At 55.2% G+C, this 22660-nt stretch overlaps 1 protein-coding gene across 3 annotated transcripts in view; it reads left to right on the forward strand.

Moving 5' to 3' along the window:
• Positions 1–22660, forward strand: part of Znf516 (zinc finger protein 516) — a 99806-nt gene that overhangs the window by 21804 nt on the left and 55342 nt on the right. For all 3 annotated transcript variants that reach the window (XM_070028941.1, XM_070028939.1, XM_070028940.1), the window contains exon 2: positions 16688–18631. In XM_070028941.1, coding sequence (XP_069885042.1) covers positions 16855–18631 — 1777 coding nt within the window. In that variant the 5' untranslated portion in view covers positions 16688–16854. The remainder of the gene's footprint in view (positions 1–16687; positions 18632–22660) is intronic.

Consider the following 22660-nt stretch of genomic DNA (forward strand, 5'->3'; position numbering starts at 1 on the left):
TTTACTTAGCTGAGGTGCTCTTCCCCTGCCATGGCCTGTCTGGAGCTCTGCTCCTCTGAGCCTGGGAAGGCCAGCGTCAGCCCGTGATATAGGTCATTCCCGTGGCCTGGAGCTTCAGAAAGCCCTCTTTCTCCCCCAGTGGCCTCCACTGAAGCCTTGCTCCTCCTCTGAGGCTGGAGAATAAAACCTTTATGCTGCTTCTCCATTCCACCTGGCCACAGGCAGATTTGGAGTGTCCAGCAGCAGGAGGTCGGCCCTGGGCTCCAGGACTCTGGAATGGTGGTGGTCTCGGTTGCAGGGGCTCCTCAGTGAGGGCCAAAAATGACATTAAAGACAAGCACCAGCCACCAGATTGTGCGCGTTACCTGGATGGCAAAACATATAAAAGAAGAAAGTTAAAGATAATGTCGAAGGACACGTTTTGACTTGGGTGTTATATAAGTAGACACGGTGCTATGACCCAATAGCACAGTCACCTGCCATGTCACATGGCTATGGGTGGGGGGCTCTGCACCTGTCCCCCCTACCCCCTGGGATTTCCCAGCAGTGCTTTTGGGGTTCCCAACTGGCCTGAGCCTCTGCAAGGGCTCCTTTCCCTTTGACCTTGGCATAGGACCATTTTTCTTGGCATAGCTGGAAACATGTCGGAAGTATTTGGTAACAATCGGAAGGGAAATTGTTAAGCAAAAACACATCCTTGGGAAGCTTCTGTATTGCCCACGGTTTACAAGGACATAAGGTCGTGGAGAGGAGGAGAGTGAAATTCCTCGAGAGCGTTCCCCCAGAGAGAGGCAGCCTTGCACTGACGAGGCTGCTGGTCTCTCTCCACCCTGCGTGCCAAGACGCATCTTTACGGTGACCCCATCCCCCCAAAAGGACATTTGGGCACAAGTCCATAGGGCTTTTGGTGTCCTGGGAGAAGATGGTGAGCTGCGAGCACTTTGTTTTTCCAGGAGTCTTAGGTGTGGTCATTTGAAGTTGTGAGATGGGTGGACTTGCAGGAGGCTCTGAGACCTGCAGAGCCAGGACCTCAGGGATGCTGTGGCCCATGGCCCTCCGTGGCCACCGTATACTCTTTAACAGCCATGCAGTTGCTGGCCTTGAGTCACAGCCGTGAGTGAGTGGCCCCGCAGGCTCCCCGCAGGCTCCCCACAGGCTCCCCGGTACTCTGCAAAGACACTCGTGGAGCACGTTGGAACAGATGCTGGGAGTTTGGAAGTGCTCAAAGGTGTTCTGGTAGAGAAAGGAAGAGGAGCAATCCTACGTGCTATCCATGGACCTGGGGAGAGAATCTTGAGCAGCAAGGGGAGGCAGAGGAGCCTTGGCAGAGCTCCTGTCCAGCCCTGCGGGTACAGCTCCGTGCTTGCAGGGCCTGGACTGTGGTGGGTACCCAGGAAACACTTCCTGTGTCAAAGTTTCGCCAAAGCTCACTGCTGAAGGTGATGGAGCACGCCAGTCCCCCGCTCTGGCCGTAAGTTCTCACTTCATTAGCATGTTCTGGGTTAGCGACCGGAAGGGAGCTGACCTTGCTGTGGCTCACACCATCCAGCCCGGGTGCTTGAGGTGCGTTTTCTCTTTGTATTGGGACTTGGATCCCGTGACATGTACCTTGCATTACAAATAAACATTGGACACCTGTTAACATTGTAGGTGACAAATGACCCCCTCTCCAAACTTCCCTCGCACTGCAGGCGTGTGGGGCTGGGGTCTTAGCCCACCTTCTGGCTCACGTCCCCATACATCCTACACCGTTGATGTCCCAGCCTCCTCTCACAACACCCCAAGGGCATCATTCCAGCCATTAGAAATGGTGTTGGGGGTAGGAGTTGAGATGGAGGTCCTGAAGGAGAGCTGGGATTTGGGATGGAGACCGGGAAGGTGGGAGGTGGCGTGGAGCATTGAAGGAAGTGGGCTCTGGACCAGGACGGACACGGTGTTGTCATGTGGACATGGCAGGACACTAGACAGACGTGAGGGCCGTGTGCGCCTTAAGCCCAGGAGTCCGTCCTTCGCTAGTGCAGTGTGCAGTCAGCTACTGGTGTAAGCGCGGCGGTCCACGCTTGGCCTGGGACTCACTGAGCTCTTCTGCCCAGGGTGGACATGACCCTCCATAAACTTTGGGATGTGTCTAGACAGAACTCCCCTAAGTTTGTTCCCCAGCTTAGGGGCGGGAGTCTGAGAGGCACTGTGGGTCTAGCCTGTGCCGTGAGAAAGGCCCCCTGCACAGAGGCCTCGCCTGGCTTTCCCCTAACACCAGCGTGCTCCTTCTCCTGACAGCTGATTGTGCAGCCTGTGGCCGGTGTGTCCCTGGGGGTGGGCCACATCCTGGGCTGTCACCTGGGACTGCATCTGCCCCGGGGTCACCTCTGGTGATCACGGGTGCTGCCCAGGAAAAATACATGTTGGCTGAGAATTTGTGGTGGAGCCTGCTGTGCCACGGTGTCAGGCCCCGCAAAGAGGGTGCGGGGGTGCCGCTGGTCGGGGGGGGGGGCTGAGAAGCTTGGCTGATGGTGTACAGTACTTCAAAGACAGCATCAGTGTCAGGCAGTGTGTTCTGTGTGATCATGGAAGGCCTGCCCTGTGTGTGGAAGGTCTGTCCTGTGTGTGGAAGGTCTGCCCTGTGTGTGGAAGGTCTGCCCTGTGTGTGGAAGGTCTGTCCTGTGTGTGGAAGGCCTGCCCTGTGTGTGGAAGGTCTGCCCTGTGTGTGGAAGGCCTGCACTGTGTGTGGAAGGTCTGCACTGTGTGTGGAAGGTCTGTCCTGTGTGTGGAAGGTCTGTACTGTGTGTGGAAGGCCTGCACTGTGTGTGGAAGGTCTGCACTGTGTGTGGAAGGTCTGCCCTGTGTGTGGAAGGCCTGCACTGTGTGTGGAAGGTCTGCACTGTGTGTGGAAGGTCTGTCCTGTGTGTGGAAGGTCTGTACTGTGTGTGGAAGGCCTGCACTGTGTGTGGAAGGTCTGCACTGTGTGTGGAAGGTCTGTCCTGTGTGTGGAAGGCCTGCCCTGTGTGTGGAAGGCCTGCCCTGTGTGTGGAAGGTCTGCCCTGTGTGTGGAAGGCCTGCCCTGTGTGTGGAAGGTCTGCCCTGTGTGTGGAAGGTCTGTCCTGTGTGTGGAAGGCCTGCCCTGTGTGTGGAAGGCCTGCCCTGTGTGTGGAAGGTCTGTCCTGTGTGTGGAAGGCCTGCACTGTGTGTGGAAGGTCTGCCCTGTGTGTGGAAGGCCTGCCCTGTGTGTGGAAGGCCTGCCCTGTGTGTGGAAGGTCTGCCCTGTGTGTGGAAGGTCTGTCCTGTGTGTGGAAGGCCTGCCCTGTGTGTGGAAGGCCTGCACTGTGTGTGGAAGGCCTGCCCTGTGTGTGGAAGGTCTGTACTGTGTGTGGAAGGCCTGCACTGTGTGTGGAAGGCCTGCCCTGTGTGTGGAAGGTCTGCACTGTGTGTGGAAGGTCTGCACTGTGTGTGGAAGGCCTGTTCTGTGTGTGGAAGGTCTGCACTGTGTGTGGAAGGTCTGCACTGTGTGTGGAAGGTCTGCCCTATGTGTGGAAGGCCTGCCCTGTGTGTGGAAGGCCTGTTCTGTGTGTGGAAGGTCTGCCCTGTGTGTGGAAGGTCTGCCCTGTGTGTGGAAGGTCTGCACTCTTTGCCTTTGGTCTTCCATTTGCTGTCCTGCCCCTAGGTTACGTACTCTCTCTCACTGCCTGTCAGCTTAATCCAGCTAATTGCAGGCTGGAAGCCCAAGGCTTTTCTATGTGTGTGTGTGCTCACTGCAGACAGTGAGCAGGAGGACCTGAGCAGTTCACCAGTCCTCACAGACGAAGAGGTTCACTTAGCAAAGTGATTTTTGAAACACAAAGCACACTCTCAGTTATCATAAGATAGGAAGTAGAAATCTGCATCACAGTGAGTGTGTATGTATACACATAGTGCACGTGCCCGTGTGCCTCACTTGAAATGGAGTGTAGAGCTGAGATGCTCCCAGAGTTCTCATGGAGGGTTATAGTCAGAGGCTTCTGCCTGACTCAGAGCGTTTGGTCATGCCTGCGTCCGTACACAGAGGTGTGTAGCATCAGCCTGTCTCGGGGCCTGGTCTCGGAGAAGAGTGCCCAGCGTCTGCTCCCCACAGGAGGCCTTGCTGGATGGAGTGGAGTACTCTGCACCACGCTATCTGTTATGGATGGTTCTCAGACTGTCTCAAACATCTTGGGTGGTGTGGCAGTTGAAGGCAGCCTCTCCCTTGTCACAGCATGCTTGCTTGTCTCAGTGTGTTCCTCACAGAATCCTGAGAGGCAGCTCCTGGTAGTGCTCAAGGTGGAGACAGACACCCGGGGTCCTCTTTGGTTTTGTTTCCAGGTCCTGGTTGGTTGAGTGGATGAGGCCCACCCTGCTGAGGTCTGGGCATCGCACTGGTGTAGCCAGCACATCTCTGTGACATAGACTCTGGTGCATGCGTGGAGACTCCAGTGCATGAATGTAGGCTTTGGTGCATGAGCATGGACTTCTGTGCGTGGATGTAGACTCTGGTGCATGGGTGCAGACGACTCCTGGGCATGGGTCCAGAATTCCCGTGCACCGGTGCAGACCTTGTACACGGGTGCAGACTCCGGTGCATGGGTTCTTCCAGTTTCAACAGCAAGGCCTGTGCATGCTTGCACAGTGAACCAGCCAGGCCTCCCAGGCCCCTCCTGCCTGACGCTCATACCCTGTGCTCTGCATCATGCGCCGTGTGCTGAGTGTGCTCCAGGTCCCTGGCTTGCTGGTACTTCCTTTCCACTTTCCATCTGTCTCCCAGTAGCACTTTTGACACCTGCTCACAACATTTGCATTGGGAAAATTGGAGAAGAGGAATCCTGGTGGCTTGTGCTTGGCGGATTGAAGGGAAGAGTGAGAAGCACTGTTGATCTGATCTGTGCATTCTTTGGTTGCACATACTTGTAGGAGTCCTGGCATTAATTTTAAATACAGACCTTGTCATGAGAAAGGGGCTTTCCCTTAGTGAGAGCGTGTCTGGGTTTACAAGTAACCATAGGTGCCATGGCTGTTGTTTCTGAGGACAGCGGGCGTCTTCGTTAAGGTGTAATTTAGGCGTAACTTCATACCCAGACTCTCCCAGCTCTACTGGGGTAAGGCTGTGGGGAGAGGGGGAACTCGCTCTTTAGGGACCCAGGGATGGGGTAGATGCTTTGGAATTTAGAATTGTGCCTTGTTGTCTTTTATATTTCCTCCCAAGCTGCCATTGGTGAGAAGCTACGCCTTCTAAGAACACTCCCTCATCTCTGGAAGATCACTGCGAGTACACAGCCTGCCTCAGCTGATGAGCAAGGCACACCGCTGTGCTACGTGTGTGTGTGTGTGTGTGTGTGTGTGTGTGTGTGTGTGTGTGTGTGTGTGTGTGTGTGTGCTGGCGTTTGGCATGTTTATCCTGCTTTGTTTTGTGTATGGAACATAGAGGTATCTTTCATCTTGAACATGTAGAACTGGCAGCAATGTATTGTTAAGTGTGTTTGAAATATGTTTTAAGACAAGCCGTGCAGGATCAATCCTGTGAGCTGTAACACCACGGCCCAGGCTTTCAAAGCTGCTGTGTGTGTGTGTGTCAGAGACAAACCAGGTTCTGTTACAGAAGATGTGAACGGAGCACAGTGTGTGTACTATCTACAGAAAAGCATTTTGGGACAATTTGGCCTTTTGTAAATTTGGATCCTCTCAAAGAACTGATCGGTGTTTATATAAAGAATACAAACAAAATCTTAATAATACATGTGGTGTCCCTTTTAGCCATGCTACTAAAGTATACTTATATGTGAATGATTACTTCGATTTCAGTAAAATTGATTATTGAAGTGTTTATTTTTCCCCTGTGAACTCCTAATGAAGGGGTGTTGGGGTCTGACATTGTGCTGATCAGCAGCACCTGGTAAGGTAATGTTTAACAGGGTGTTTCATGGCTAGATGAGCACAGTCATCTGTCTCTGTGTTCTTGGGCAGTTCTTTCTTTCATTCCAGTCTGGCGACTTCTAGGCTCTTTCACAAAGAGTAGAGGGAAGGAGATAATGTTCAGTAGGTATTAGTTGTGATTTGTTTTCTTTTGTGGGGAGAGAGAAGTTATTTTTAGGTAAGAGGCCCTTGTTTGTGCTGGGGTGGGGGCAAAGGCTGTTCTTTGCTATTGGTTTGCTGACATAAAAGACACAACTTAACGTGTGGAAACAAGTCTGGGTTGAATCTTCTTTTAGAGTCAACTACTAGAATTAAAATATATATTTGGTGAGATTGGAAAGCGCTATACTGAGTGGCGCGTGAGTCTGCCTGATACATTTGTGCTTACTGCTGCTAATCTAAAAGAATTTGAGAAAATGTTTACTGTAGACACCATGTTGGCAAGAGTCTCTGCACTTGTAAATGTAGGCTCTGTGGGCAAACTCTTAGACGCTTTTAAATCACAATCTCTCTGCATTGTAACTAAGGCTTTCTGGATTTCTGCGCTTGCTTTATACAAGAAAAATTTATGATTCTTTGTTTTCTCTGGTTGTCCCCAAGTTTTTGGTGTTCCTGAATTGTTTGCAGCATTGGCCTGGGTGTAAGAAGGGACACAGTAATAACCTGGGTCTGGGAAGCGGGGTTTGGGGTGAGGCTCCGTCTCTCTGAGCCCTCCCAGAGCGGGTTGGACCGGTAGAACTCCCTCTGAGCTGACCATTTTGGGGGACGTAGTCCGGAGTCTGGAGGCGGGGGTCTGGATGGAAATCCTGCTGCTGCAGGAAGAGAGATTTACCTTGAAGTCCCCGTGCCAGCCCTCGGCGGCCGGGAGGTTTGGAACACCTAGGTTCACCTCTCTGCAGAGCGTGGCTGAGCAGGCCCTGGCTCCTGCTGTCCTGCCTGCCAGTCAGAAAGACCTTGTCTGCCCCAGTGCAGAGAGGTCGGTGAAGTCACTAATAAAAGGCCCAAGAAGCAGACAGTTGTAAATAACAAGCCACTGGCATCCGATCCTCTGGGGATGGAGGGACAGACGGGCACCAGAGGCTTCCTGCCTTTGATGTGGGAAGGGTGCCCCCTGCTTTCACAGCAGCACCATTTTATTAGTCTCCCGACTCCTTGGACTTCCCAGGGTGTGTTATGGACAGCCGGCAGAGCAGATTCCCACTCCCCATCTGTGTCTGGCCCCCTTTCCTGCACTTGCTCTTCCTCTTCTGAGTAGAATCGATAATACGCTCTGCCCTCACATCCCTCCCTCCCCCCTCCCCCCCCACAGGTGTGTTCGATTACCTTCCCTATCTATATTTCAGTGAAGGACACAGGAAAGCTTACATAGCACTGATGGCTTTTTTCTTTGTGTGTGTGTGTGTGTGGGGGGGGTAATACATTGCTCTGTTATCTTAGCTGTTGGCAAATGTTTCTTTGGGCTTTTATCTGGAGGATGGTGTCTCTCTTCTCCTGAAGCAGCGATTTATTTCTTCTTTTTGTTTTTTGTCAGCCTAAGGTAAACAACGACATAAAAGGTAAACTGCTGCAGAGGGCTCACATTTAGGTCATAAAAGCATTTTTGCTATAAATGGAGGCGGAGTTCAGATCCCTGGTGGGAGGCGGCAAATCCTCGCGAACCATGCTGCGGTGGCTGGTGGTCTCTCAGGTGGAGCCTGGCCTGCCAGCCCTTTCTCTGGTGTTTGGGATTGCCAAGCCATGGCAAGGCAGCTTTCCCTTGTCGCAGACAAGGGGATTCTGTCACTTTGCTTCTGACAAAGCACATTGGAGCCTCACCTTGGAAGGAGGGCTTGCAGCAGAAATAGCTTTGCACATGGTCCCTGGGCGGGGTCCGTGCCAGGGCCATCGGCGGGCAGGGTGGGGGTGCTCACCGCAGTCCCAAATAGTGGCATCCGTGTCCTCATCCCTGGTGGGGAGGTGGGCAGGGCTCTGGTGAATGCACCGCTCTGGTGGCCTCCTATTTTGCCTTCCTGTGAGAGTGGAAATGTGGCCTGTTCATAATGGATTATTGATGACTCTGGGGACATCCTGCAGCCTCGGGGTCTGGGCAGAGCCCCGCGGCCGCCACTGAATACCCACTTCATGGAGCTCTGTGGGACCCGGGTCTGGGGGACTCTGAGCTGCAATTGTTCGGCTGGCACAGAGTGGCTGTGGGGAGAGGAACTCTTCATTGTTGTCCGGGAATTTTCCCCACTCGCCTGGAGAATGGGCCTTTTGTCTCCGCAGTAAGATAAGCTTGTCCACGATGTTAATGATGTGTTTTAATTCATGCCTCATAATTCTACAGTGTGACTTGTACGGCCTTCATTGTCTGTGGAGAACAAGCTCCCACAGAGCCCTGCAGCCGGCTGCCACTCCACGCTGTTCCCGCTTGCCGTGGGTCTGCTGAGCCGTCCAGGGTGGGGACCCCCCCCCCCCCCCATTTACAATCAGATCAGGTTAACAGGTGGCACCAGAACGGAAAGCAACTCCAGCAGGCACCAGCCCCTCGCTCCCTCCCCTGCCTGCCTCATTGAACACATTCTAAAGTTGGGGTATTTTGGGGAATTACTTTGAATATTTCAAACACAGGTGAAATTTAGCCCCTCGTTCCTTTTCCCCAGTAAAGTCTTGCTAATTTTAGGGGGCAAACCATTTAGCCCGTGTTGCTGGTTCAACAGACAGAGCAGAAAACAGTAAAACTGACTGTCGATTCATGAACTTTCTTATTGTGTAGAAACATTCATAAAACATGCCGGTGCCTTGTGTAAGGGAAGTTTGGCTGAAACTATGGCGGGGAGCATTGGCCGCGTTACTGGCTTTTCATCTCGCAGAAGGAAGGAGAGGACAGCCCCCGAACCCAGGGGCTCAGGTTCCTTAGTCTGTGCCTTCTGTCCCTCCTGGCCGCCTCCTCTGCCCAGCTCAGCTTCAGCAAGTGTCTGGACATGCCTCTCCTGGAACTCAGAGAGGCCTTTCCATTTCAGGAAACCCTTATTTTGCAAGTTGGTTGTCTTTCCTTTGACTTTTTTTCTGGAAAGCTGGAAGGTAGGAAAGATAATTTCCCAAGCTACATTCCTGCGGGCGCGGAGCTAGTGGGCCTGGGGTGGTGGGGGTGGAGGCGGGCAAGGAGGCCCCTGAGCCTCTGCCCTGTTTTCTTTGTTGTGTTTCTGGCTGGAGTGGCAAGGGGCGGTGTGTGTGTGTGTGTGTGTGTGTGTGTGTGTGTGTGTGTGTGTGTGTGTGTGTGTGTGTGTGTGTGTGTGTGTGTGTGTGTGTGTGTGTGTGTGTGTGTGTGTGTGTGTGTGTGTGATTTAAAGTCTTTTGTAAAAAAAAAAAAAAAAAGGTTCCTAGCTCACCCAAATGGGAGATGAATGTGAATGCACATACCTAACTCTGGGTCTACAGTTGTTGGCATTTTGGTAACGACCACCCCTCTTTTAGCTCCCATTTTGTAATGCGCCTCTAAATATTTCACTACATCTCTCCAGTGTCTTCGGCCGAACAGAATAACTATCGCTCAATACCCTCCAACACCGAGTCTGCATTAAAGTTTGCTGCTTTTTTTTTTGGTCAGCTGTGGGGCTTGAATCTAGGCCTGGGCGCTGTCCTTGAGCCTCTTCAGATCAAGGCTAGCGCTCTACCACTTGAGCCACAGCGCCACTTCCAGCTTTTTCTGTGTATGTGGTATTGAGGAATCGAACCCAGGGTCTCATGCATGTGAGGCAAGCACTCTACCACTGAGCTGCCTTCCCAGCCCCTAAAGTTTGCTTCTTAATGGCTAAATGGTGGCATCTCTTAGGGATGATTGCAGCGGTTTGGTGCAGTTTTTAGAGGTGTATGTGCCCTGGTATAAGCTCACCGGGTTGTGTCGTTGGCTTCTTACACTGCTGCCCTTTTGTCTCTTTGTTTGCTAAACCTAAACCACGTGTTACCAGTGGCAGGTATGTCTGGGTATTCTACCTCAGTTGGTTCATTTGTTCAGTGATGACTTATAATCTAAGCCGTATTGGCCATGTACTGAATGCCTGGCATGATACTTGCGAGCACTGGTGTAATCTCACAAGAATATATATATAGATATCATTACAGTCGTCCCATTTTGAGGATGAAGAAACAGACTCAGGATCCCACGGTCTACCTACATTAATGGCGGAACTGGGTAGTCTAATGCCCCTCCAGCCTGTTGTTGGGTGTGTGGACTTGGAAGTGGGTGGGGAAGGTCCCCCAGAGAGGAACTTGGACTGCTGGAGCAGTGCTGGCTTGCAGAGCGGGACTCACGCCATAGGCTGGGGTGCTGGCTACAGCACGGCATTAGCAGTTGCTCTGAGGCTGAGCTGAGGTCTTTGGGTTCTTCTCTAGGAGGGCAGAGGCCTGTGAGGGACTGGTGTCTTGGTGAGGTCAGCTGCTTGTGCTCCTGGCTGTGGGTTGGCTCAGGAGCAGGTGGATTCAGGAGTATCTCAGATTTGGCTGACTGGTGCTGGCTGGGGAAGATCTGATGGGCTTCACTGCCAGATCCAGGACGGGCCTGGAGCTCCAGTCCAACCACACTATTTTGATTCCTAGATTCAGTTCCCTGAGGGAGTCTAGCCAGTACTTGTAAACACTAGACGTTGCTCCCTCCTGGCTTCTGGAAATTTCTCCTGATTCTGCACGGGCCATGCTTTTACAGTTGTGCTTGTAGCCATGCTTCCTTTCCTGACCCATGAGATCCGAGAAGCTGAGTGCCCTGTGCTGGTCTCCGGTTCTCCGTTCTGGGTCTGCTGAAAAGTGTGCGCAGTCAGGCCTGGAGGGCCCTCTTCATCCCGCCCGGCCTGAGGCCCTGGGTGGAGCTGAGGCAGTGCCCAGGAGCCCCGTCAGGAGCGACCTTGGAGATGCAGAGGACACTCAAAACCTGTGCTGCTTCTTTAAGACTCTGCTGCTTTTCCTTGAGAGAGAGAGAGAGAGAGAGAGAGAGAGAGAGAGAGAGAGAGAGAGAGAGAGAGAGAGAGAGGAGAGAGAGGGGAGAGAGGCCACCTACGCCTTGTGGCTCCCAGAGACCCAACCAGAGGATGCAGTCTGTTGGTTGCAACACTGGCCACAGGTTCACTTTATCGCAGGTCTGGCAAATGCAAGGAGTCCGGGCAGTCACTTGAACAAACTGCACCATCTGGGCCACAGAGGGAAAGAGGAGGGGGTGTGTCTGAGGTGTGGCAGCCTGGTATATGTGTCTGACACCCACACTGTTGGTGTGTGTATTTGTTTTGTCTTCTCTCTTTGCTTCTCTCTCACCATCATGCATTGCTGCACAACAAAGGCACACTTTCTTTAACAAACAGTTTACCCCTCCCGCCATGTTTTTATAAATGTGATTAAATTACCCAGCTTCTCAAAAAAAGAAATAACTTATTTCCCAAACCATGCAACATATTTTCTTTTTTTTTTAATATTATTTTATTTTATTTGAGAACATACTGTACAGAGGGGCTACAATTACATGGGCAGGATAATGCATACATTTCTTACCAAGCATTGCAGCCTCCTCCTTTGTTTACCCTTCACCTCCCTTCCCAGCCTCCCCCCTCCCCCCACCATGCAACATATTTTCAAAAGCAGCTTTGCACTGTCATTCCCTCTCTGGGAAACTCGTAGAGCAAGTGGCCTGTAGGATATCAGTCCTAAAATCCTAGTACACAAGGTGCTTTTTGCTGAATAAAGTTGAGTTAGGGTCTTGCAAGTTCCCAGTTTCAGCCTTGGAAGAAGGTGTGGTGGAATGCATCGTTTTGTCAAATGATGTGTTCGAGAGGCAGAGCTGAGCAGCGGCATGGTGAGGCTAGATCTGCTGCCCACAGGTTGGGAATGCACAGGAGACCTCCCGGCCACACAGGCGGTGGTAAAGGACAGTGGGCTGGCCAGGTGGTGCCAGTGGGAAGCGTCATTGCGGTGTCTGGGGTCTGAGTGCATTCTGAGGACAGCTTCCTGTTCTGTGTGAGGTTCTGAGGACAGCTTCCTGTTCTGTGTTCCAGGTTCTGAGGACAGCTTCCTGTTCTGTGTGTGTTCTGAGGACAGCTTCCTGTTCTGTGTGTGTTCTGAGGACAGCTTCCTGTTCTGTGTGTGTTCTGAGGACAGCTTCCTGTTCTATGTGCCAGGTTCTGAGGACAGCTTCCTGTTCCGTGTGCCAGGTTCTGAGGACAGCTTCCTGTTCCGTGTGCCAGGTTCTGAGGACAGCTTCCTGTCCCGTGTGCCAGGTTCTGAGGACAGCTTCCTGTCCCGTGTGCCAGGTTCTGAGGACAGCTTCCTGTTCTGTGTGTGTTCTGAGGACAGCTTCCTGTTCTGTGTGTGTTCTGAGGACAGCTTCCTGTTCTGTGTGCCAGGTTCTGAGGACAGCTTCCTGTTCTGTGTGCCAGGTTCTGAGGACAGCTTCCTGTTCTGTGTGCCAGGTTCTGAGGACAGCTTCCTGTTCTGTGTGCCAGGTTCTGAGGACAGCTTCCTGTTCTGTGTGCCAGGTTCTGAGGACAGCTTCCTGTTCTGTGTGCCAGGTTCTGAGGACAGCTTCCTGGACAGCTTCCTGTTCTGTGTGTGTTCTGAGGACAGCTTCCTGTTCTGTGTGTGTTCTGAGGACAGCTTCCTGTTCTGTGTGCCAGGTTCTGAGGACAGCTTCCTGTTCTGTGTACCAGGTTCTGAGGACAGCTTCCTGTTCTGTGTGCCAGGTTCTGAGGACAGCTTCCTGTTCTGTGTTCCAGGTTCTGAGGATAGCTTCCTGTTCCGTGTGCCAGGTTCTGAGGACAGCTTCCTGTTCTGTGTGCCAGGTTCTGAGGACAGCTTCCTGTTCTGTGTGTGTTCTGAGGACAGCTTCCTGTTCTGTGTGCCAGGTTCTGAGGACAGCTTCCTGTCCCGTGTGCCAGGTTCTGAGGACAGCTTCCTGTCCCGTGTGCCAGGTTCTGAGGACAGCTTCCTGTTCTGTGTGCCAGGTTCTGAGGACAGCTTCCTGTTCTGTGTGTGTTCTGAGGACAGCTTCCTGTTCTGTGTGCCAGGTTCTGAGGACAGCTTCCTGTTCTGTGTGTGTTCTGAGGACAGCTTCCTGTTCTGTGTGTGTTCTGAGGAGAGCTTCCTGTTCTGTGTGCCAGGTTCTGAGGACAGCTTCCTGTTCCGTGTGCCAGGTTCTGAGGACAGCTTCCTGTTCTGTGTTCCAGGTTCTGAGGACAGCTTCCTGTCCCGTGTGCAAGGTTCTGAGGACAGCTTCCTGTTCTGTGTGTGTTCTGAGGACAGCTTCCTGTTCTGTGTGTGTTCTGAGGACAGCTTCCTGTTCCGTGTGCCAGGTTCTGAGGACAGCTTCCTGTTCCGTGTGCCAGGTTCTGAGGACAGCTTCCTGTTCCGTGTGCCAGGTTCTGAGGACAGCTTCCTGTTCCGTGTGCCAGGTTCTGAGGACAGCTTCCTGTTCCTTGTGTGTTCTGAGGACAGCTTCCTGTCCCGTGTGCCAGGTTCTGAGGACAGCTTCTTGTTCTGTGTGTGTTCTGAGGACAGCTTCCTGTTCCGTGTGCCAGGTTCTGAGGACAGCTTCCTGTTCTGTGTTCCAGGTTCTGAGGACAGCTTCCTGTTCTGTGTGCCAGGTTCTGAGGACAGCTTCCTGTTCTGTGTGCCAGGTTCTGAGGACAGCTTCCTGTTCTGTGTGTGTTCTGAGGACAGCTTCCTGTTCTGTGCCAGGTTCTGAGGACAGCTTCCTGTTCCGTGTTCCAGGTTCTGAGGACAGCTTCCTGTCCCGTGTGCCAGGTTCTGAGGACAGCTTCCTGTTCCGTGTGCCAGGTTCTGAGGACAGCTTCCTGTTCTGTGCCAGGTTCTGAGGACAGCTTCCTGTTCCGTGTGCCAGGTTCTGAGGACAGCTTCCTGTTCTTTGTTCCAGGTTCTGAGGATAGCTTCCTGTCCCGTGTGCCAGGTTCTGAGGACAGCTTCCTGTTCTGTGTGTGTTCTGAGGACAGCTTCCTGTTCCGTGTGCCAGGTTCTGAGGACAGCTTCCTGTTCCGTGTGCCAGGTTCTGAGGACAGCTTCCTGTTCCGTGTGCCAGGTTCTGAGGACAGCTTCCTGTTCCGTGTGCCAGGTTCTGAGGACAGCTTCCTGTTCCGTGTGCCAGGTTCTGAGGACAGCTTCCTGTTCCTTGTGTGTTCTGAGGACAGCTTCCTGTCCCGTGTGCCAGGTTCTGAGGACAGCTTCTTGTTCTGTGTGTGTTCTGAGGACAGCTTCCTGTTCCGTGTGCCAGGTTCTGAGGACAGCTTCCTGTTCTGTGTTCCAGGTTCTGAGGACAGCTTCCTGTTCTGTGTGCCAGGTTCTGAGGACAGCTTCCTGTTCTGTGTGTGTTCTGAAGACAGCTTCCTGTTCTGTGCCAGGTTCTGAGGACAGCTTCCTGTTCTGTGCCAGGTTCTGAGGACAGCTTCCTGTTCCGTGTTCCAGGTTCTGAGGACAGCTTCCTGTCCCGTGTGCCAGGTTCTGAGGACAGCTTCCTGTTCCGTGTGCCAGGTTCTGAGGACAGCTTCCTGTTCTGTGCCAGGTTCTGAGGACAGCTTCCTGTTCCGTGTTCCAGGTTCTGAGGACAGCTTCCTGTCCCGTGTGCCAGGTTCTGAGGACAGCTTCCTGTTCCGTGTGCCAGGTTCTGAGGACAGCTTCCTGTTCCGTGTGCCAGGTTCTGAGGACAGCTTCCTGTTCTATATGCCAGGTTCTGAGGACAGCTTCCTGTTCTGTGTGTGTTCTGAGGACAGCTTCCTGTTCTGTGTGTGTTCTGAGGACAGCTTCCTGTTCCGTGTGCCAGGTTCTGAGGACAGCTTCCTGTTCCGTGTTCCAGGTTCTGAGGACAGCTTCCTGTCCCGTGTGCCAGGTTCTGAGGACAGCTTCCTGTCCCGTGTGCCAGGTTCTGAGGACAGCTTCCTGTTCCGTGTGCCAGGTTCTGAGGACAGCTTCCTGTTCCGTGTGCCAGGTTCTGAGGACAGCTTCCTGTTCTATGTGCCAGGTTCTGAGGACAGCTTCCTGTTCTGTGTGTGTTCTGAGGACAGCTTCCTGTTCCGTGTGCCAGGTTCTGAGGACAGCTTCCTGTCCCGTGTGCCAGGTTCTGAGGACAGCTTCCTGTCCCGTGTGCCAGGTTCTGAGGACAGCTTCCTGTTCTGTGTGCCAGGTTCTGAGGACAGCTTCCTGTTCCGTGTGCCAGGTTCTGAGGACAGCTTCCTGTTCTGTGTGCCAGGTTCTGAGGACAGCTTCCTGTTCCGTGTGCCAGGTTCTGAGGACAGCTTCGTGTTCTGTGTGTGTTCTGAGGACAGCTTCCTGTTCCGTGTGCCAGGTTCTGAGGACAGCTTCCTGTTCTGTGTGCCAGGTTCTGAGGACAGCTTCCTGTCCCGTGTGCCAGGTTCTGAGGACAGCTTCCTGTTCTGTGTGCCAGGTTCTGAGGACAGCTTCCTGTTCTGTGTTCCAGGTTCTGAGGACAGCTTCCAGGCCTGGGGGCCAGGTTCTGGCCTTGTCTTCCACAGCAAAATTGCCACAGCCGCAGTGTGGGGTGTCCATCTTTGATTTGGCCCTCCACCCCCCAGGAGGGTCACTTTCTGGGAAGTCATCTTGACTGTTTCTTGGTCCCTGTGTGTGTCCTCAGGGAGCAGCAGTTGCTGCTGACCGGGGTGCTGTTGGGTAGTGGAGTTGAGGTGGGAGCTGTTGGGATGGCTGTAGTGTTCTTCCCATTCTGTGTCTTTCCCTTCAGGGTGGTGTGGAGGCCTGGAGGATGCAGCTCGTGCGCTCTACACGGGGATGTATGGGCCTCCAGCTGCTGGTGAAGAACGGCGTGGGGAGAAATGCAGCGCAGGGGGGAGATGGTGCTGGGCGGCGGGGTCCAGCCCTGTCCAGCACTGACTTGTCCCGTCTGTCCCAGGGCCTGTGGGTTTGGTGAAGTTGTCAGGAGCCTTTGGGGAAGGTCAGGTGAAAAGCGGAAGGTGCTGTCTTGTGTTGGGCAGGTGAGGGCGGAGGTGTGGCCGGGACTGGGGTCTGACCACAGGCCTCAAGTCATCTGGAGGAGATGGACAGGGCTGTCCTGGTGAGTGCAGAGGACAGCGTGTGTCCTGTGGCCGGTGGTGGATGTGGCCACTGACCGCGGAGCCGAGTCTTGCAGGACTGGCTTGTCTCCCATCTCCCCGTCACCCTGTGAGGCACCCTGCAGCAGGACAGGAAGCTGCCTGGCATCGGAGGAGTCGGTGGCGGCGCACAGGGCCTTACTGTGGACGTTTATTGCCACTGGATCTGCGGGGCCGCTGCCAGGAGGAATATCAGGGCTCTGGTGTGGGGTGTTTCCTCCTGTCCTTTCTGCTGCAGGTGCTGCGGGCGGGTGAGGGGGTGAGGGGGTGTGAAGGGCACAGGTGGGTGAGGGGCAAAGCCGGGGCCTGCCGTGGCATGGTGGTCCTCCCCCGCCAGCAACAGGAGGCGGGACAGGGAGCCGCGCGCTCACGGACAGTGACTCCTGCTGCAAGCCGTCCTTCCAGGCTGTGGCCTCCCCCAGCCAGGATTCTCACTCCGAATCTCATCGTGGGTGCTGGCCATGGCAGGGCTCGGAGAAGCTTCCACTCCCAGCACTGTAGGCGTGCTCAGCTACGTGGTGGGGTCTGTGAGGCGACTCCAGCCCATCCGTGTCCAGGGTCTCTCTGCACACACTGCTGTGAGCCCATCTGCCAGTGTCTGTGTCAGGGCGTGCCGACGGGCCTGCGTGGACACGACTGTATGCTGTGTTCCTGAGATTTTCCAAACTTCTCTGTTGCAGGTGCTCGTGGCTGTGTTCCACATTCTCCTAGACGATGTACCTCCACATCTCCGGGCTCATCTCTGGTCTCTGGGCAGGGGTCTTGCTGAGAATGGAGCCGTAAGACGCCCTCAGGTCAGGCCTGTGCGGCAGAAGACTGTGCTGCTCCCACGGCCCACGTCGCCCCCATGGATCGCAACAGAGAGGCGGAGATGGAGCTGAGGAGAGGGCCCAGCCCTCCCAGGGCCGGCAGGAGCCACGAGGTGGACGGGGACAAGGCCGCGTGCCACAGCTGTTGTATCTGTGGCAAGAGCTTCCCCTTCCAGAGCTCGCTGTCCCAGCACATGCGCAAGCACACGGGGGAGAAGCCCTACAAGTGCCCGTACTGTGACCACAGGGCCTCCCAGAAGGGCAACCTCAAGATCCACCTCCGGAGCCACCGCACGGGGACCCTGGCCCAAGGGCCTGGGCCCGAGGCCGGCGAGACGCAGCTGGGTGAGATGCGCGTGTCCGAGGGCCTGGATGGGTGCGCCAGCCCCACCAAGAGCACGTCGGCCTGCAACCGCATGCTGAACGGGGCAGCGCAGGCGGACGGCGGCAAGATCCTGCTGCGGAGCAGCCGGAAGGAGGCCGAGGGGTCCGCTGGTGCCCCGGAGGAGGCCGAGGCCCGGGCCCGGTGCTCCTTCTGCAAGAGCCAGTTTGAGCGCAAGAAGGACCTGGAGCTGCACGTGCAGCAGGCCCACAGGCCTTTCAAGTGCAGGCTGTGCAGCTACGTGACCCTGCGAGAGGAGTCTCTGCTGGGCCATATCGAGCGGGACCACATCACCGCGCAGGTGCCCAATGGAGGCGAGGCCTGTGTGGAGAACGGCAAGCTGGAGCTGAGCCCCGGGGAGTTCCCCTGCGAGGTGTGCGGCCAGGCCTTCAGCCAGACCTGGTTCCTGAAGGCACACATGAAGAAGCACCGGGGCTCCTTTGACCACGGCTGCCACATCTGTGGCCGGAGGTTCAAAGAGCCCTGGTTCCTCAAGAACCACATGAAGGCCCACGGCCCCAAGTCAGGGAGCAAGAACCGACCCAAGAGCGAGCTGGACCCCATTGCCACCATCAACAACGTGGTCCAGGAGGAGGTGATCGTGGCGGGCCTGTCCCTCTACGAGGTCTGCACCAAGTGTGGGAACCTGTTTACAAACCTGGACAGCTTGAACGCCCATAATGCCGTGCACCGCAAGGTGGAAGCCAGCCGGACGCGGGCGCCCGCAGAGGAGGGTGCCGGGGAGGGCCCCCCGGACACCAAACAGTTCTTCCTACAGTGCCTGAACCTGAGACCGTCCGTGGCTGCCGACGTGGCACCCTGTGGGCCGGCTGGAAGGCGGGTGTCGGAGCTCGACCCCGTCAACAGCTACCAGGCCTGGCAGCTGGCCACCCGGGGGAAGGTGGCCGAGCCGGCCGAGTACCTCAAGTACGGGAGCTGGGATGAGGCGCTGGCCGGGGACGTGGCCTTCGACAAGGACAGGCGGGAGTTCATTTTGGTGAGCCAGGAGAAGCGCAAGCGCGAGCAGGACGTGGCGGCCACGCAGGGTCCCCCCAGGAAGAGGGCCAGCGTGCCGGGCGACCCCCTGCTCCCCGGCCACCTGGATCCCCGGCCGGCCGTGCGCCCCAGCCGCAGAGCCGCGGCGCCCGCCGGCCACAACAAGTCCTCAGAGTGCTTCGAGTGCGGCAAGATCTTCCGCACCTACCACCAGATGGTGCTGCACTCACGCGTGCACCGCCGGGCGCGCCGGGACCGCGAGGCCGAGGGCGACCGCGCGGCCTGCGTCCGCTGCAGCTCTCTCAGCGAGGGGGACTCGGCCTCGCAGCCCAGCAGTCCCGGCTCAGCCTGTGCCGTGGCCGACTCGCCAGGCTCCGGCCTGGCCGACGAGGCCGTGGACGACAGCAGTGAGGAGGCTGTGCCTGAACCTGCATCAGGTGAGTGGGCGGGCTCGGGCTGAGAAAGTTCCAGTAGCTTGGGCTCGGGTGGCCCTTGAAGACCCAGTGACGCCAAGCCTAGCTGGCTCCGGGTCCTGGCTTCCTTGTGTCCAGGTCCTTGTGTCCAGGGGAGGTCTCATACCCAGGTGACCCCATGCTCAGGTGGCCTTGCGCCCTAGTGACCTTGAGCACAGCTATCCCCTGCCAGACGCCGCGCGTCCATCAGGAATCCTGTCCCTCCTGTGCCGTGCCTGCCAGCTTCACTTGGCCCTCTGTTGTGTTATACACTGCAGGGCTGGTAAATTCATCTTTGTGAGTTGTTGGTCTCTCCTGGGTGGCCATAATTTCAGAGTAAGGAAATTGGCCACGGATTTACTCGTTTTAAATGTACCCTTCTCTTGCTTTGCTGGCCTAGACCCGATTGTGAATGTTTGATGCATGCACATGCACACACTAGCACACACTCAACATATGCAGACATACCTTGCACGTTCACACACACCACAGAGGCCCCATGCCTGGGCACACACACGTATATGCACAAGCACTCAACGCATACATAATGTACCACACACGTGCAAGTACATATCTGCAGGCACACGGGCGCCTCAAATTTATATGTCCCCCTAAAAATGGGCATATAACACACACGAACATGAGTTCCTCTTAAACGTGTATTTCTAAAAAATGTCCACACATTACGTGCACATGCACACTTACTCATGAATACACATGCCCCTCTGCTTGCCTCTCTTCTCCATACAGCTGTGTAGAAGAGAAACTCAGAATTGTGTCAGATTCCTGTCACTCTGTGGGACAGTTAATTGGAACAGATTACTTTCCAAATAGCCGACATCTAAACTCTCAGCTTTGTTTTCATTGTCTTCCTCCTTTTTCCTATATTTTTTAATACACATTTGGCATTTCCGTCTTTATTTTCTTGAGGTGATTGAGAGTCAAAGGTGATGTTTTTAGTTCTGGAGCTTGGGAGTCTGTCTGCAGTGTCTACTCCTCTTGGGAACCTGCTAGTGAGTGTTGCTTTTCTCTGAAAGTTCTAGAATCCCAGGAGTCAGAGCCCATGGGCAGAGCTGATTGAGGTAGGCAGTGAAGAATAAACCCACAAGCATTTCCTCGGGACAGAGCAGAGTTGGAGGCTGCCGTTCACCATCAGGGATGAAGCCGCTTCGTTATTAAGGGTTCATGGGGTGTGTGTGACTGAGGGCTGGCCGCATTCGGATGCGCGGACCACAGAATGTGAACCCCGTGCTTTGTCTGGTCCTTTGAGAGCCTGTGCTCTGTCCGTGCTTTTGTAAACGTGGGTGTGGGTGGCTGGCAGCACAAGCCCTGAGCCTCCTGGCTCTGTCCTCCTAGGGCCAGGTCCCGGGAGAGGAGCACAAAATCACCCCTGCTCTTCAGCCTTCTCCCTGCAGCTTCTGGTGCACAGCCAGGTTTGCTGCTCGCCACCCTGGCTCAGCTCTTGTCTTCTTATGACTGGAGTTGTGGTTTAATGATGCCGTGGCTGCTTGGTGGATTGGACACTGGATGTGGCATTTGCTAGAACTGTGCGTGTCTCCACGGTGAGGGGAAGTATTGTTAAGATTTGGGAAGTTCGGTGAGCTCTGCCGTCTGTGTCATGGATCCACCGGTCCATGGTACGCTGAGAAGCTGGGAGTCCGCATTAGGTGGCACTTCCTGTCTCTTCTTGGGGTCATTAGATGTGGAGAGTATTGTTTCCTTCTTACAAACATGGTATGTGTTTGTTCTCAGGTCTGCCAAAGTTGCTTTCTGCGATGCACAGGACAGTGCCTTCCCACCTAATGCCCAGGCTCTGTGGTCTTGGCAGCAGTTTAGTGTCTGCCTGGTCACCTTGTTCCTGGGGACAGAGCCCAGGGCAGCTCTTGGGCCTGGCTGGGCCCGTGCCACAGCGGCTTCTGCAAGCAAGTCTGCTGTGAAGAAGGCTCCGTTCTCAGCCGCAGCATTCTGCCCTCTGCTCCTTCCCCTTGAAGTGTGCAGAGCTGGGGTCAGCGCTCACCTTTCCCCATGCTAGGGTACCCAGATCCTTCGACACTGAAAACACTTGGAAGGCATGGCTGGCGACAGTTGTTTGTGAGTGACTTCAGAAATGAGGCACAGCTGGGATTGTAGCTTTCCTGAGAGTCACCCTGCCCGGGGCGGCAGAGTTGCAGGTAGAATTTAGGGCTGTGTCCTCCAGCCTATTCTGTCAGTGCCGTCACTTTACCTGGAGAGAGCCTTGGCCCCAGGGACTGGTATAGGCCCTGCTGGTGGACTTCCTTGTGTCTCCTGGGAATGGTGGTGGTTACACTGCCGTCTGCTTCGGGGCAGCTGTCCTCAGTGACTTGGTTGGTGTGCAGGAGAGTGAGGTTGTGGGTAGTAGTAGTTGGAACAGTCTGTTTCTGAACTAGATTGGCTGCAAAAGTGACAAGGCTCCAGCACAGAGGTTGTACCATTTATGGTTTTAATTCGGAAGACAGAGAGCTCACGGGTATATAAGTGAGTCACATATTTATGTAGCATATATTATAGATAATATGTACGCATACCCATTTCCACACAGAGTGGGGGCAGGAGCTCCGAGGAACACTGCTTAGGAAAACGGACTATCTTAGGGACCGTGGCGGCTCTCTGAGGGCCGGGCCCCGTGGGAGTGCTGCACAGAGAGAAACCAAATGCGGGGTGGGCGGGCAGCACGGCAGGGTGCGCTGGCTCGGAAGGGTCCCACTCCCGGGGTCGCTGCAGTGGTGCGCTGGCGTGGCCGTTTATGCAGTCTCATTTACAGTGAACTCAGTTGGCCAGCCTGGCTCTCGTCCCTTCCTTGTCACGCCCTGGAGCTTCCTAGGCCACCTCCCGCTGTGACATGAAGGACATGGCAAGCGTTCCGCTGTTTGGAGTGGGAAGCGTGGCATGTGGATGGCTGGGCCCCGTCGGGTGGAGGCGGGCAGAGGGCCTGTTGGGCGGAGCTGGTCAAGCACTGCAGCGTCGTCCATTTGGGGACTTAGCGCATCTTCAGAAGACGCAAACATGGCGGAGGCAGGCCATGCTGGAGCTTCCTTTGTCTCTGTGTTCCCGTGGCCGGCCACCTCTGTGTGCCAAACACATCCTCTTTCCTTCCTGACTGCCTGGTCTGCTTTGACGGGAAAACACGAGGTGCACTCAGGCTGAAAACCGGACTGGCAGTAGCAGGGCAGCATGTGGCCGTGCGGCGACCCACGGGCTGAGCAGCCCCCCTTCTCCCTCAGGAGTGCGCACAGCGGTGAGAGCAGTCGAGGAGGAAAATGGTCTTGTACCTTCACCGTGGATGCAGGGCTGGGAGCCAGTTTGGGCTGGGAGAGGGCATGTGCATGGAGCTGTGGTGTGTCCATGGAGCAGTGGTGTGTCCGTGGAGCTGTGGTGTGTCCGTGGAGCTGTGGTGTGTCCGTGGAGCAGTGGTGTGTCCGTGGAGCCGTGGTGTGCCCAGGGAGCAGAGGCATGTCTGTGGAGCCGTGGTGTGCCCAGGGAGCAGAGGCATGTCTGTGGAGCTGTGGCGTGTCTGTGGAGCTGTGGCGTGTCTGTGGAGCTGTGGCGTGTCTGTGGAGCTGTGGCGTGTCCATGGAGCTGTGGTGTGTCCGTGGAGCTGTGGCATGCCTGTGGAGCTGTGGCATGCTTGTGGAGCTGTGGTGTGTTCGTGGAGCTGTGGCGTGTCTGTGGAGCCGTGGTGTGCCCAGGGAGCAGAGGCATGTCTGTGGAGCTGTGGCGTGTCTGTGGAGCTGTGGCGTATCTGTGGAGCTGTGGCGTGTCTGTGGAGTCGTGGCGTGTCTGTGGAGCCGTGGCATGTCTGTGGAGTCGTGGCATGTCTGTGGAGTCATGGCGTGTCTGTGGAGTCATGGCGTGTCTGTGGAGCCGTGGCGTGTCTGTGGAGCCGTGGCGTGTCTGTGGAGCTGTGGCGTGTCTGTGGAGTCGTGGCGTGTCTGTGGAGTCGTGGCGTGTCTGTGGAGTCGTGGCGTGTCTGTGGAGTCGTGGCATGTCTGTGGA

The sequence above is a fragment of the Dipodomys merriami genome, unplaced genomic scaffold, assembly GCF_024711535.1.
Source record: "Dipodomys merriami isolate MVZ:Mamm:240054 unplaced genomic scaffold, mDipMer1.0.p SCAF_2, whole genome shotgun sequence".
Taxonomy (NCBI): domain Eukaryota; kingdom Metazoa; phylum Chordata; class Mammalia; order Rodentia; family Heteromyidae; genus Dipodomys; species Dipodomys merriami.